The 15,606-nt window shown below is 43.4% G+C and overlaps 1 protein-coding gene across 6 annotated transcripts in view; it reads left to right on the top strand.

Moving 5' to 3' along the window:
* SNX29 (sorting nexin 29) overlaps positions 1-15,606 on the top strand; it is a 213,788-nt gene that overhangs the window by 52,142 nt on the left and 146,040 nt on the right. For all 6 annotated transcript variants that reach the window (XM_053364008.1, XM_053364009.1, XM_053364012.1 and 3 more), the window contains one exon: positions 1,848-1,930. In XM_053364008.1, coding sequence (XP_053219983.1) covers positions 1,848-1,930 — 83 coding nt within the window. The remainder of the gene's footprint in view (positions 1-1,847; positions 1,931-15,606) is intronic.

Raw genomic sequence — 15,606 nt, 5'->3', positions numbered from 1 at the left:
TTCCGCCAAATGATAAATTTTTATTGGGACTTCCCATGCTTTAAGTTCGGTGGGGCTCTGATCATCTTATATCTCTACTGCCTAGAGTTTCCAATAGTTCCTTTAAATCTTCCTGTTCTTACCCTCCCTTCCCTTTCTATTCTCATCCTGAAGCAAAGTTCTTAACCTGAGTACTATTTCTGGGTTAGCGGAGTCTGTAACCTCAAGTGTCTGTAACCCGAGGTACCACTGTATGTGGAAGAATGATATTTCAGTCTGCTACCCTCAACCAGTGTTTTGGGAAAATTGTCCCTAGTTGGGACAAAGAAAAAAAGCCAAAACACCCCAGTAACAAAAAATGAGATTTCTTGGGATGTTTTTAGTGCCCTGGGCATTTTTTCATTGAAAGAAACGTGTTTAGGCATATTTTGCTTGTTAATGCTAGTCATGGGGAGGGAAGGAGAGGAGGTGAAAGTTCTGCTCCAGGCATCTTCTGATTCCCAAGAGGTTCCTCAGGCATTAGCCACATACTTTCAAGCTTAGCTTTATTAAAACAAAGAGAAGAGGAAGAAAGTTAAGAGCATGGGTAGGCAAACTAAGTCCTGGGGGCCGTATCCGGCCCAATCGCCTTCTAAATCCGGCCCGCGGACGGTCTGGGAATCAGCATGTTTTTACATGAGTAGAATGTGTGCTTTTATTTAAAATGCATCTCTGGGTTATTTGTGGGGCATAGGAATTCGTTCATTGTTTTTCTTCCAAAATATAGTCTGGCCCCCCCACAAGGTCTGAGGGACAGTGGACCGGCCGCCTGCTGAAAAAGTTTCCTGACCCCTGGTTAAGAGGGTTAGGGTAGTTGCTTTCAATGTCTATTAGCCAAGGTGGCTGTATAGAAAATCTGGGTTCAGGAGCAAATTTCTTGGGAGAGGGATGTTGCCTTAATGGCCTGCTTCTGGGCTTCCTGGAGGCATCTGATTGTCCACTTTGGAAAGGAAGTGATGCACTTTTGTGCTGATTAAGGAAGGCTGTGTTTTTTGTCCTTAAATATACACGTGGTATCAAACCCTGCACTGTAGAGAATCACAGCATCCATCTCACCCTGATTATGGAATGTTGTTGCTTTTCCTCTTACTCATGTATGTTCCTTTAATCTGTAATCTCACCCACAGTGGCACACAAACACAAATAATGTGTGGTGTAGTGGTTAGTTTGTTGGACTAGGACCTGGGAGAGCGGGGTTCGAATCCATGAAGCTCACTGGGTGGCCTTGGGCCCAGTAGCGCTCTCTCACCCTAACCTACCTCACAGGGCTGTTGTGAGGATGAAACTGTGCATGCTACTTGGAGCTCCTTGGAGGCAAAGAATCATATAAATGCAGTAATACATCCAGTAGTAACAATATAGGGAATCAACTCCCCATCTCTTTGCGCTTGCATGTCTCTGAAGCCGCCATCAATTAGTGCAGAGCAGGGCTAGCCAGCATGGTACCCTCCAGATGTTGCTGGACCACAACTCCCATGGTCCTTGACCATGTTGGCTGGGACTGATGGGAGTTGTAGTCCAGCAGCATCTGAAGGCCACCATCTTGACTATTGCTGGAGTAGACGTTGCTGGTTTAGATGGACCAACAGCTTGACTTTGGCATAGGGCTGCTTTATCGGTTGATTTGCACAGCTGCCTCTTGGCTGCAACATCCATCCAGTCACATGAATCAGAGTTTTATGGCCATGGTCACAGTTCTACTATATCAGGTATTGGATCCCCGTGTTCGCTATTTATTTTATAACTTGCTCCAGAGTACTTACCTGTTCCCCACCTTTAAAGAAGAAGAAGAAGAGCAATATTATTTGTTGCTGTTCTTGTATTTGCAGAGAAAATGAGGTGCTAAAAGTACAGCTGAAGAAGTATGTAGGAGCTGTCCAGATGCTGAAAAGAGAAGGTCAGACTGTGGAAGGTGAGTGTGGGGAAAAACAGCCGCTTGTGGCATTATTGACAGTGCTTCTGTTTGCTGGTACGAAATGCATTGCTAATGAATCATTGCCAAAATACAGTTTTGAAAAATACAAGATGCTCCCCATTGGTTAGTATGGAACATTTTAATCCTGTAATTTCACACGACAAGGGAGGCTATTATCGTTCTACTATTTTTCGGTAAGTCTTGACAAAAGAGCAATTGATGGCTTATGCTTGCCGGTTCTGTGCATGTTGTGCAGGGGTGATAAGACAGCTTGCTTTTGTCTCTGTATTATTTATGTGGCGATTGTGGTTGGTGTTTCTTTTAGATCCATAAAGGAACCAAGGCCCTTTCTCCAACAGATGACAATAAGTCCTGCTTCTGCCTTAAGAGGTTTCTGTTTCTAGGGCAAAGTTGAGGAATGATTCCTTTAAAGCTCATTCCCTTTTTGTGCCCCCCTCCTTTCTTTTAAACACTCCTTTGTGATCGCTTGGAAACTATTTAAGATTTACAGAGCATTGTGGCTGTATCCTCAGTTCTGGGCTAATGCACAGCCTGCATTAGTGTTTGTTTAGGTACTGTAGGCTGGATGCAGATGTAGTGACCCACACTGGCACAATTGTACATTTTTTTACCATCCCCTCCACTGGGTGGAGTTTGATTTGTACAACGTCCTTCCATTCCACTTTTTCTGATTTTTTCATCCCCCTTCGGGCAGCCTTTTCTGACACATTCCACATTCATGAGGAACCCCTGACTCTCTGGAGAGTCTTTTTGGAGGCTGCAAGACTGCAGTGAAGAGAAGGGGACAGAAAAGCCCCATTGGGTGAACAGATTTTTGCTCTCTCAACTCTAGATCCAATCTTAGAAGTGGCCACCCAGGTTTTTGGCTGGGGCCAGAAGATCAGAACATGTTCCTCGAGAGTTTCAGAGGGCTGATGGGAACCTACACAAATCTTTCAGCAACTAAGGCCCAGGGGCCGTATCCGGCCCAATCACCTTCTAAATCTGCCCTGCGGACGGTCCAGGAATCAGCATGTTTTTACATGAGTAGAATGTGTCCTTTTATTTAAAATGCATCTCTGGGTTATTTGTGGGGCATAGGAACTCATTCATCCCCCCCCAAAAAATATAATCCGGCCCCCCACAAGGTCTGAGGGACAGTGGACTGGCCCCCTGCTGATAAAGTTTGCTGACCCCTGTCCTTCAGCATTCATCTGAGGCCCTTCTCATGGAGTTCCTCTGAGGGAGGTTCAGAGGCTGGCAGGAAGGGAAAGGACCTTTTTTTGTTGTAGCTCCCCAGCTGTGGAATGTTCTCGGTGAAGCATGCCAGAAAAACCATGTCTCAGCTAAGCCACCTGACGTTATAGGAAGATGTGTTGAGATGCCTCTCATTGAGGAAAGATGAGGATGGGGATAAGGTTTCCCCCAGACCTGCACACTTCATGCCTCATACTGGGGAGAGGAGCACCAGGAGGACCTTGTCTCCTGATCTTAGAGCATGGGCAAATCAATGCTAAAGATGCCTATTGGAGGCCTGCAAACAGGACCTGGGTACAAAAGCACTTCCCACACGTAGGATTCCCAGCAACCCCTCATAGTGCCTCTGACAGTAGTGGTAGGACAAAGCCATTATGTCCAGTAGCTATTAAGAACCCTAGCCATGGAAACCAATATAGAAGTGTCTTCTTTCAGGCTGTTGGGTTGGATCCAGAGTAAATTTGTTTTTGTTTTTTTAAATATCTCATTGACTTGGGACAAGTTAGCTGTGATTTGAGTTTCGGACCATTAAAATCTGTCCCCTTGACAAATTTTGATTTTCAGTAAAATGTGTTCTTCCCACTCCTCAGGTTTATTTTTATTCTGGAAGTAAATTGGCTGGAAGTGAGGGCTGGGTTCTTTTGCTGTATAGAATGACTGGCTGAAAAGAGAGAACTAGTACTTTTTAAACACGCACACACACACAGGCACTTTCGTTGGAGAAAATTAAATCTCTTGACAGGCGGTAAAAAGCCTTTTAGTACTTTTCTAGTGCTTTAAACTGCGGAAATAAGTTTTCCATTGGTATTCACAGCTTGAGCACTTATGGATTGAGGGTTTTCTAAGCTCCTGGAGGAATTAAGTAACTTAATTCCTGTTTGTAAAACAATTTAAATCAATATAGCTATGTGATTCTTCTTGCAAGTATCATAGCCTGATTTTTTAATAAGAAATACGTAGACATAAATTCTATTCATGAATTTTCCTTGTAAGTGCACTCATCTATGCTCCCATAGCCCCCGCAAACTTCCTACAATAAACACTTTTTCCTGAAAAATCATATTTGTTTTTTTTTTGACTGAAAGTTTAAAGATTAGAGGATAAAATGTTTCAGCAGTTTATGTATTGCCATCATTAGTCTCTCACATAATTTATTATTATGCAGCCACATTTATAGCCCTGCATTAAGCGTGAGTTGGCTGAATCACATTCTGCTGTTATGATGAGAAATTGAGGTGTGAGGAATAGGTTCTACTGCTTATGGTTAGAAAATAATTCATCAGACTGGTTTGAAATTTGGCAGTGTACGATGTGTAAATCTGAGAATGGCCTATGCTGAATTTGGGATCGAAAGGATAAGAAATTGGCTATGCTTAATTCCAAGTAAAGACATTTTTAATTTTCTTATATTTATCTCACCACCTTTCTTACTTCCTTTTAGCATTTGTATTCCATCTTTTATCCGAGGAGGTCACAGTGGTGTGCAGTATTCTCCTGTTCCTCAATTAACCCCCACAACAACCCTGTTGAGAGGCAGTGAGGCTGAGAGGCAGTGACTGGCCCAAGATAACCCAGTGAGCTTCATGGCTGAGTGGGAATTTGAACCCTGGGCTTCCAAATCCTAGACTAGGGGTCAGCAAACTTTTTCAGCAGGGGGCTGGTCCACTGTCCCTCAAACCTTGCAGGGGGCCGGATTATATTTTGGGGGAAAAATAAAAATGAACAAATTCCTATGCTCCACAAATAACCCAGAGATGCATTTTAAATAAAAGGGCACATTCTGCTCATGTAAAAACACACTGATTCCTGGACTGTCCGTGGGCCGGATTTAGAAGGCGATTGGGCTGGATCCGGCCCCTGGGCCTTAGTTTGCCTATCCATGTCCTAGACCCACACTCAAACTGCTGCACCACACTTGCCGTCTTCCGTCATGGAACCTAAAGGGGTCTTCCATCACAGTACTATATTCAGAACCGCTTAGCTGCAGCAAGGTGATGGATGGTCTTGTGTGTCTTCAGATGTCAAGGCTGAATAACCCCTTAGCCTACTGGAATAGTAAGCTCTTCAAGGCTGAGGCCTGGTCTGTGAGAATCTTACTTAGAAATAGCAAGCATTTTCATGCAACTTATACTTCCAGAGGCTAAGACTGGCCAGAAACCACCGCCTTGCAGCAGCAGAATGACCAAATCTATTGACTAACTTGACCAGAAAAATGCTTTCTTAATAGCGGCTTTCTTAATAGCATGCTACAGGGATGCAGGTAGCGCTGTGGGTTAAACCACAGAGTCTAGGACTTGCCAATCAGAAGGTTGGTGGTTCGAATCCCCACGACGGGGTGAGCTCCCTTTGCTTGGTCCCTGCTCCTGCCAACCTAGCAGTTCAAAAGCACCTCAAAGTGCAAGTAGATAAATAGGTACCGCTCTGGTGGGAAGGTAAACGGTGTTTCCGTGTGCTGCTCTGGTTTTCCAGAAGTCGCTTAGTCATGCTGGACATATGACCCGGAAGCTGTACGCTGGCTCCCTCGACCAATAAAGCGAGATGAGCACCGCAACCCCAGAGTCGGTCACGACTGGACCTAATGGTCAGGGGTCCCTTTACCTTTTTACAAGCATGCTACACGATTAATGAGTAAAAGCACATACCAGAGCTAACAAAGCAAACCGTATCCCGAAACATACAGTACAAATGGGAGAAATCTTTCTGGGGAAACTGCCCCAGCAAAGTCAGTTCGTTGAAAGTAAGCCATTCTCAGCACAACGTGTTAAATCATTCCTAGGATTTCAGACTATGGATGGTAAATATATATACTGATAAATGTGAGAAAGACAGGCTGAAGTCAAGAGCACAGGAAGTCAATGTGGTGCCCTCCAGATGTTGGACTACAGGTCCCATCATCCCCAGCCAGCATAACCCCAATTAGGTTAGTGATGATGGGAGTTGTAGTCCAGCAACATTTGAAGGGCTGCAAGTTGGCTATCCCTGATCAAGAGATTGCATCAAGTGGCTTGACTTTCCTGTCCCTGCATGGCTTTGACTTAGCACTTCATTAGATAAATGTTTTGAAGCACTATGCGGTTGTTTTTTGGTGTACTGATTTGTATTAAAAAATATTCATGAAAACGATCCTTTTAAGCTGCTTAAAATACAAAAAAATATCCTTCATTAGATACTGACTTAGTGTAATTACTGGGGGGGAGGGGAGGGGAGGGGAGAGGAAAGAACCTTGGCTAGCTATATTCTTCTGTGTTACAATTATGTAAATGAAGGAGTGATAGGAATAGAAACTGTGTGGGTTGGTCAGGTTTTACACAAGAAAAAAGGGGGTGGTGATAGAACGATAGTTTCTAAAAATGAACGGCTCTGCGCCATGCCTTCTGGTTGTCTTTCATCAGCTGTGGGTTACATTTCCATCACTGATACTAAGAATAAATTTGAGCTGCATATGTTTTATAATACATATGATTCCAAAAAGGATGTTTTGTTGGAGGCTGATTTATGTAAGGAAAGAGCTGTATTACTACAAATCTGCATATCTATCTATCCATCCATATATCTATCTATTTATGCATGCTGCTGCTATGGAAGTGCTATAGAAGGGTCCACAATTTTTGGCTGGCCTTAACGCACAAGCCGAAAAATGTTGATCTCGGTGCTGAACAGCAAGGCATGTTCTGGTCTGAGGCCAGGTTCTAGGAAGAAGGTTGCAAGGCTGGCCAGAGGTTTCAGGACCTCGGATAGCTCTGAGCAAGCCACTTGATCCAGCAAAGGCTAAGAGCGGACAGGCTTTTTAAAGCCTCTGCCACCCTAGACTTCCTCTCCCATGCTCTGTCCTGCTTGTCATTATGATGTTAGATGATGGGCAGATGGGTTGTCCTGCCTACCTATCACCTTCCCTTGCGCGTTGCTTTCCATGCACTCAACAGACAGTGGGTTGCCAGGCACTTGGGAATCACAACGTTTGACTTAGTGTTTACATGTGAATCAGGCCATTGGCTGGGTTTTAGAGAACTGCAAAAGCAGTTCTGCAGCTTGCTTGGTTGGAGCATGGTGCTTATAAGGCCAAGGTTGCACGTTAAATCCCCGTAAGGGACAACTGCATATTCCTGCATTTGCAGGGGGTTGGACTAGATCAGGGGTCATAAAACTTTTTCAGCAGGGGGCCGGTCCACTGTCCCTCAGACCTTGTGGGGGGCCGGATTATATTTTGGGAAAAAATAATGAGCAAATTCCTATGCCCCACAAATAACCCAGAGACGCATTTTAAATAAAAGGACACATTCTACTCATGTAAAAACACGCTGATTCCCGGACCGTCCGCGGGCCGGATTGAGAAGGCAATTGGGCCACATCCGGCCCCTGGGCCTTAGTTTGCCTACCCATGGACTAGATGATGCTCAGGATCCCTTCCAACTCTATGATTCTATGCCTAAATAGGCTTTGGGGCTTAGGGGTATTTAGGTTGTAGCTCCCAATGCCACCTGGCAAGCCAGTTCTGACATGGGGAAGGCTTTCCAGAGCAGGTTTATTTTATTTTTATTATATCAAATTTATACGCTGCCCTTCATCCAAGGATCACAGGGCGGTTTTACAGTATAAAAACACAAAAAGACATAACATAATAACAAACAAAACAATACCCTCCAGTTTAAAAGGCCATAGATTGTTTAATTAGCCAAAGACCTAGGAAAAGAGGAATGTCTTCACATGGTACTTAAATATATGCAATGAAGGCATTAGACAAACCTCCCTGGGGAGAACATTCACAAATGGGGAGCCACCACAGAAAAGGCCTCTTCTTCTGCTGCCATCCTCTGGGCCTCTTGTGTTTGTAGTATACAGTGGGTCTCTTCATAAGAGAGAGAAGTAGTCAAAGATTCCTTCAAGGCATGTGCAAGCCTGAAGATACACCTAAAGAGAGATGCTTTTTTAACGTATGATAAAGCTCCTAGGAACTGTGTGTCCTTTATTTTTTAACCTCTATTGGAAAAAAGTTATGTACTTATTAGTTCTGGGTGTTGCTTATATCCAATTGCATTGGAAATGTTTAACCAGTCCGCTTCAGATTTATATACGGTATTTTGGCTAACGGATGCCATTGGATGGTTTACTGTACATTTCCGAGAACAATTCAAAGTGTTGGTGCTGACCTTTAAAGCCCTAAATGGCCTCGGCCCAGTATACCTGAAGGAGCATCTCCACCTCCATCATTCAGCCCGGACACTGAGGTCCAGCGCCGAGGGCCTTCTGGCGGTTCCCTCACTGCAAGAAGCAAAGTTACAGGGAACCACACAGAGGGCCTTCTTGGTAGTGGCGCCCACCCTGTGGAAAACCCTCCCTTCAGATGTCAAGGAAATAATCGACTCTCTGACTTTTAGAAGACATCTGAAGGCAGCCCTGTTTAGGGAAGTTTTTAATGATTGAAGTTTTAATGTATTTTTAATCTTTTGTTGGAAGCCACCCAGAGCGGCTGGGGAAACTCAGCCAGATGGGTGGGGTATAAATAATAAATTATTATTATTATGTTATAATGAATTTGTTATAATATCTATTTCATTAAGATGAACTATTTATCTGGATTGTCATATTGGGTTGAATCTGACACTAGTCCTGCCCAGAGGGTTGCATCCAAGTAGACCCATTTAACTTAATGGGCCTGAGTTAGTCATGTCCATTAATTTCAGTGGGTCTGCTCTTGAGTAAAACTTCATTGAATGCAGTCCACGATGTTTTGAAATGAATGAGTGTTTGGGTTGTTACTGTAATACTGATTTATATTTTCTGTTGTTATGGGAGCCGCTGTGGGCACAGTTATGTGGGAAAGCGACATACAAACTGAAATAATAAATACACGAATAAACAAAGAATATAAGATCCCCCTGGTACTGGCATTAAAGGCTTCAATCTTTTGCAGCTGCTCAAATAAAGGTTCACAAAACATTTCTGAGGTAAATAGAGGGATGTTCAGGTTTCAGAGCTAAGCAGGGATTTGAGCCTCCAGTTCCCACTTCTGAGCCCACCATGCTAGCTAGCTGCTGCACCGCAGTTCATCTTTGACCTAAATAAAAACAAACTTGAGATATTTATTCAATTTTACTTAGGTGTCACTCAAATGACTTTTTTTTTTAAAAAAGAGACTTAATAATTCCTTTAGGCACAACAGCTCAGAACTAATATTATCATTTGGTGGATGTCAAATCATCATAATAAAGCTAACAGTTATCTTCACTTGAAGCCTTTTTAATTTATTTGGTAATAAAAAACCCCCACAATATATGTTCAAAGAATGAGTTCATTGCTGAATTAAAGTGGTTCTGCAGCACGTGGACGGAAAACTTTCTAAGACCGCAATTACATTTTAAATTTTCCATTTAATTGTTTAGCTATGCCTATTTAATCCATTATAAGCATTTCTTATGAATATACATAACCTGAATATCAAATACTTAGAGATTCCCTTCCTTTGAACACAGAGGATACAGCTTCTTTAAACTGTGAAAGTGCCAGGCTTAAGGAATCAAAGGATAATTCTCAAGTCATACGCAGGCAACTCCAAAGTGTGCGTGTGTCTGTGTGTTTTTAAACAGAGAGTGATACTTTTTCAGTTTTATAGAAGCAGATAGATGTGTGCCAAGGAGATGGGATTGTGAGAAAGAATACTTTCCTGCTGGATCAGACTAAGGGCAAACCTAGTCCAGCATCCTGTTCTCACAGTGACCAAGATGTCTATGGAAAGCGCACAAGCGAAACCTAAGCACAACAGCACTCTGCCTGCCTATGGTTTTCAGCAACTAGTGTACAGACCTGTTTAGGTCTTTGCCAGTATTCTGCTCTACTTTTTGTAAGCGAGCATTAGAGCAGAGGTTCCCAAACTTGGGTCTCTGGCTGTTTTCGGACAACAATTCCCATCATCCTTGACCACTGGTCCTGCTAGCTACGGATTATGGCAGTTGTAGTCCAAAAACAGCTGGAGACCAAAGTTTGAGAAACCCTGCATTAAAGGGTCCCTCAATTCTCCCTCTGTCTGTCTGTCTTTCCGTCTGTCTGTCTGTCTGTCTGTCTGTCTGTCTGTTCTTCCCTCCCTCCTTTTGCTTCAAAACATTAAGATGGTTAAAAATTAAAGAAAAGGTAAAGGGCCCCTGGACGGTTAAATCCAGTCAAAGGCAACTATGGGGTGCGGTGTTCATTTCCCTTTTCAGGCCGAGGGAATGAGTACCTTCGGGAACTAAATAGTTAATTTAAAGCTCTGTTTCCCCCCCCTTCCCCTTTCAAAATACCCTGCATAACATAGGGCTAAGGAACTTGTTATTGTTGTGCCACTATCAGCTGTGTGAAAACTGTCGAGTCCAACGAAAAGGATAATTGCCGTATAAGACTAGGTTGTTGTTTTTACCAAAAAATTAGGTTTAAAATTGGGGCTCGTCTTATACACAAGTAGTGTTGAGGGGTGTTTTCCTAATTTGGAGTCCCCAAAAACAGGGGGCGTCTTATACATGGGGGTGTCTTATACACAGAAAAATGTGGTATATAACATGGGAAATTTCAGGGTCACTTTGCCCTTAATTTATGCTGATGTGTCAGATGTTGGTAGTGCTTTGTCTTAAAAACCTCTTTCTCTTTGTTGTTGCAAATGACGAGGAATGCTGGAATAAACCAGAATTGATCCACTAATTTCCTTCCATTTTATTGCTGGAGATGAGATCTTCTATGTCTAAAATATCTTATTGTGTCCTTAGTTTAGTTCTTAAATTTGTCTTTTGAAGTAACTTGGGTATGGACAGATGGGGCAGTGGAATTCAGTCTTTTTTACACTTGGAAGTTTGCCAGGAGCCATTTCCCTGACATTCTGGCGAAAGCTGTATTCATCAGGGATACTAGAATTGTGTGGCTCACAGAGATTTTCAATTTCAGCCCAGCTCCATCATAATTAATATGTTAGTTGTGAGTAATCTTCTTTACCTTCTTGCGTTGCCGAAAGAAAAGGTCCTGATAAATAGACCTTAGAACATTGTGCATTTTAGGATTTAATGTAATTGCAGGGAATGGCTCAGAATAAATCAGATTATTGGGATTTGGATTTTCACATTACAAGGAAAGATACGTTTGGTGGCAAATACTTGTTTTTAAAAAAACTTTGCTGGGAAAGGAGAGAGAGCATCAACCTGAGATCTAGATGAAACGTGTTTCTAGTTGGGGTAGGTTCAGTGCTTGGCCATACGGGATGCTAATCCTTGATACTACTGTTAATTGGGAAACTGGGGAACAAACCCTGGCTGTTTCAGAGACATTTGTTTGCTGGAGGTGTAAGCAAGACTTCTAAATTGAAATATATGGCTATTTATTGCATTTATATTCCCACCTTTACTTTGAGGAGCTCAAGGTGGCATACATTTTTCTCCCCCTTCCCCTTTTGTCCCTTGCGACAACCCTGTTAGGTGGGTTAGGCTGAGAGAGATGGTGACTGTTCCAAGGTTGCCCTAGGAGCTTCATGGCCAGGTAGAGTTTTGAATGCTGGACTCCCAACTGCTAGTCCAACACTGCAACTGCTGCGCCAGTAGCTCTCATGTCTGTAGCCCTGAGGCCTCTAGTTCCTTTTGTCAGGAGGAAGGTGGTTGTCAGTTTCACCATGAAAGACGAAACAACCACTTGAAGTAGAAAGGAAACAGCTATCTTAACCAACCTTACAGAAGAAGAAGAAGAAGAAGAAGAAGAAGAAGAAGAAGAAGAAGAAGAAGAAGAAGAAATTTTATTTATACCCCGCCCTCCCCGACTGAGACCAGGCTCAGGGCGGCTAACACCAAATATATAAAATACATTAAAAACACAAAATCAAAAGATTAGTTTAAAATACAATTTGAATCACATTTAAAATCACAATAAAATTAAGTGGGAACCCACGAATCATAACCATAGGGGTAAGGAATTAAAATTTCACCAGGCCCGGCCACTTATGCTGGTCCCATATGGGCCGATAGAAATAGCCAAAGAGGCCACTTACATACAGGGTCCCATAGAAAGAAGGGGGTCAGGCCTGGCAGAGCAGCTCCATCTTGCAGGCCCTGCGGAAAGATGTCAGAGAACAAGGCAGCTGCTGCATCTCTCCCGACTGCATAGTTGTAGCGTCCCAAGTCTTGGTTTATTTGGTTATTGCCAGCTTCACCAATCTGCTTGGGTTGGACAAAGTTTTGTCTTGAGTTTTTTAAAAAAATCTTTAGCTGACCAATCACACCAGTTAATTAGCTGACAAACCCATTGATGCCATTCAGCTAAACAATTGTGCAAGCAGAACAACTTCCTCTTGCACACCATGATTCCCCCATCTACTTCCCCCACATGTGCCCTGTGCCATCCCCAAATCTGGTCTTGAACCTCCAGAAGAGAATGTCTTGTTGGGCAGGCAAAGAACCTTGCACTGATGGAACACTCTCCTTAGGGCTGCTTTGAATATATCCCTGTCTAGTTAGCAAGCCATCTTCTATCAAGTCTGACTTTTTGTCCATATAGCCCTAAGGTTCCTCAACAAGCAGGGAACATAGATGGAGACCTCTCCCATCCACCTGCTACCTGATTGTTTTAAATGGAGATTCCAGAAATTGAAGCGGGGACCTTCTGGATGGAAAAGTTGTCCTCCGTTCACAACACTGACTACAGTAACATGTCCTCTGCCCTGATTTATTACCCTTTCACGCACAAAATTCCTTGGGAAGGTTGTGTTTGCATTTTGTGCATGAGCAACATGTATAACCACGGGACCCTTCTTCTGGCATGCCATATATTTATTTAATTGAACTCCTGCCTTTTGCCAGAGGCTAAGCAGAGATAACGAAATGTTCTTAAAATCTGAGAGCCGGTGTGGTTTGAAGTCTTGGAGGAGCGGTTGGGTAATAATGCAAGCAGCAGGTTAATTATCGAGTGATGTTTTCCATGTACTTCTCTTAACACTGGAAGGGAAGGATTAATTTTTAAAGCAGTAATTTTATTGCAAACTCTTGGATTTGGGAGGTTGGTGAGTGCAGCCTGTGCGTCTCTTGCTCTTTCCTCCTCAAAATAATGGTACAGGATTTTATAACACTGAGGCAAGTGGCTTATCACAGTGTACACGGTGATATTTGTGTTGTTTCGCTGTTGTTGCCAGACATTTTATCAGTAGTCTACCACATTGCCTTAAGAGTTTTTGACTTCTTTCCTCTGAGGACCTCTCCAGCTGCTGGGTCAGCACAGCCGATCTGAGCTGGCACCGGCTGGCAGACCTTACATGGTTTTATTATGTTGTTTTCCTTATGGGAAATATTAGTCCATTGCTGCTTTTGGACAGCAGTGATTTTATGTTGCTGTTTATCCCCTGTGTGGTACAGCTGACTTGAACGTCCCTTTACAAATAGCCCTCCTAATTTGCCACCCTTCTTCCTTTGCAAATATGCTTTTAATCTCTTTATGTTCTAGAATGGTATTGAGCAATTGCTTCATTGGAAGTTAGGTGTGCCCAAGTCCTGTGGCGACCAATGGGAGACAAGGGCTTGCTTTAGCGCTCAACAGCCGGATGTTAAACAAGTTTACTTGGAAGTTTCCCTGAATGTAAGCAACGTTCCTTCCCGGTTGGGGTTTTCTGAAGCGACTGATTTGCATCACCTAAGCCTTGACCTGGATGGTGCCGAATTCTGGAGAAAGCTCACATTTCCCCCTAGAAATGCTACCTTTCCGTAAGATTGAAACCAAACCTCCTAGTTGTGCAACTGCCTGGTATAATTTGGAGTGACAGATACCCCGTCAGACAGGAACAGCTGGAAATGCCCAGATATTTTATAAGACATGTATAAGATGAGGAGATTTCACCCCTCCCATATCCAAGAATCTCCTGATGAGTCTGCTGATTCTCCAGAGAGGAGGGCGGTGTTCTGCTTTCTACTTATTCTGCTCCAGCACCAAATCAAAGAGTCAGTCAGTCAGTCAGTCAGTCAGTGTGTTGGAGAGAGAGAGACTGAGTGTTAGAGATCGTGTGTAGAGATAAGGTTGCTGCTAAGAGCAGCTGCAGACACTCAGTGCAGTTTAGCACTCTTTATCTCATCAAGCTCTGTATATAGTTGTATAATAGTTGTAGATAGAATAAAGAAGTTATTCTACAGAGCTGCTCTCCAAGTCGTTTATACTCTGCTATACTCTGCTATACTCTCCTGTGTGATGACTGTCTACTTGTGGAAGTGAATCCGGTGCTCACAACTCTAAGCTGTGAGTCCACAGCACTTTGACCTGTTCCTGTGCAGAAGGTGGTCTCTGGAAGTGCTACCCAGCTCGCCTAGCCCAGTCGGGGCTGAAGTGCATGAGTCTAGTTGGTGGTACTGGCTCAAGGGCGATGCTGACATAAGACGTCCCCTATTTTGGGGGATTCAGATTTAAGAAAATGGGGGGAGATGGCCCAGAGTATAAGATGCCCCCTAATTTTTTACATTATTTTAAAGGAAACAAACCTAGTCTTATACACAGAAAAATACGGTATATCCTGCCCTTGCTCCTGAAGGCGCACAGGGCTGCAGGCACATCCATACTAAAGCATTAAAAAAACCCTGACAGCATTCCAAAAGCATTTCCTCATCCAGGCATCTCAGCTTTGCCAGAAACAGTGCCTTTCAGCCATCGAATGCCTGGATAAGCAGGGATGTTTTTGGATTCTGAAACTCTGGGCAGACTGGCAGGCAAGACCCTTGGGAGTTGCTGGAGCTCTGTTGTCAGAGGAAGTGAAGAAGGATCCTCTGGTAGGTCATCAGCTGGAGCTAGAGGTTCAAGGACGCAAACACAAGTTATTTGAACAGGGCGTGATAGAGGATCTGGGCTCTTGGGTAGTCAGCCCCAGCCAATGATTCCAGCATCTGTTATTGCAGAAGAACTCATTTCACAGGCACAAGTTGTTTTACAAGGAAAATCTAGGAGTGTAATTATAAGAGAGCTCCAGCGGACAAATCTTGATGTAAATCTTGCAGTCAGCAACTTGCTGAGCCGTTATGATGAAGATGGGGATGATGGTGATGACACGACGAGTGAATCTTACCTTCCTGGAGAGGATCCTATGTCTCTTCTGGATGCTGACATACATTCTGCTCACCCAAGTGTCATTTCTGATGCTGATGCTATGTTTTCAGAAGATATTACTTTGGTTATTCATCCTTTTGGCGCTCATCACTTTCCAGGCTAAGCTCGTCCCGAGTTCTCTTTCTTCCCTTAGAGAGAGACTCTGAGCTGTTGCGTGAACGTGAGTCTGTTTTATGTTTGTGTGAAAGAAGGTGGCTTGATGGAGCCTCATTTGATAATGAAAGAGGCTCTACAAGCAGAGAAAGGGAGCCAAACCTTGACAAGAAGAATACACCTGTCCAAAGCCCAGTCTCTTTAGGAGAGGAGTTGCAGTGGTGGCCGGATAAGGATGGGAT

Source organism: Podarcis raffonei, chromosome 14, assembly GCF_027172205.1.
Source record: "Podarcis raffonei isolate rPodRaf1 chromosome 14, rPodRaf1.pri, whole genome shotgun sequence".
Lineage (NCBI taxonomy): Eukaryota > Metazoa > Chordata > Lepidosauria > Squamata > Lacertidae > Podarcis > Podarcis raffonei.
Note: the sequence above shows the minus strand (reverse complement) of the source record. Positions and strands in the feature narration are given on the sequence as shown.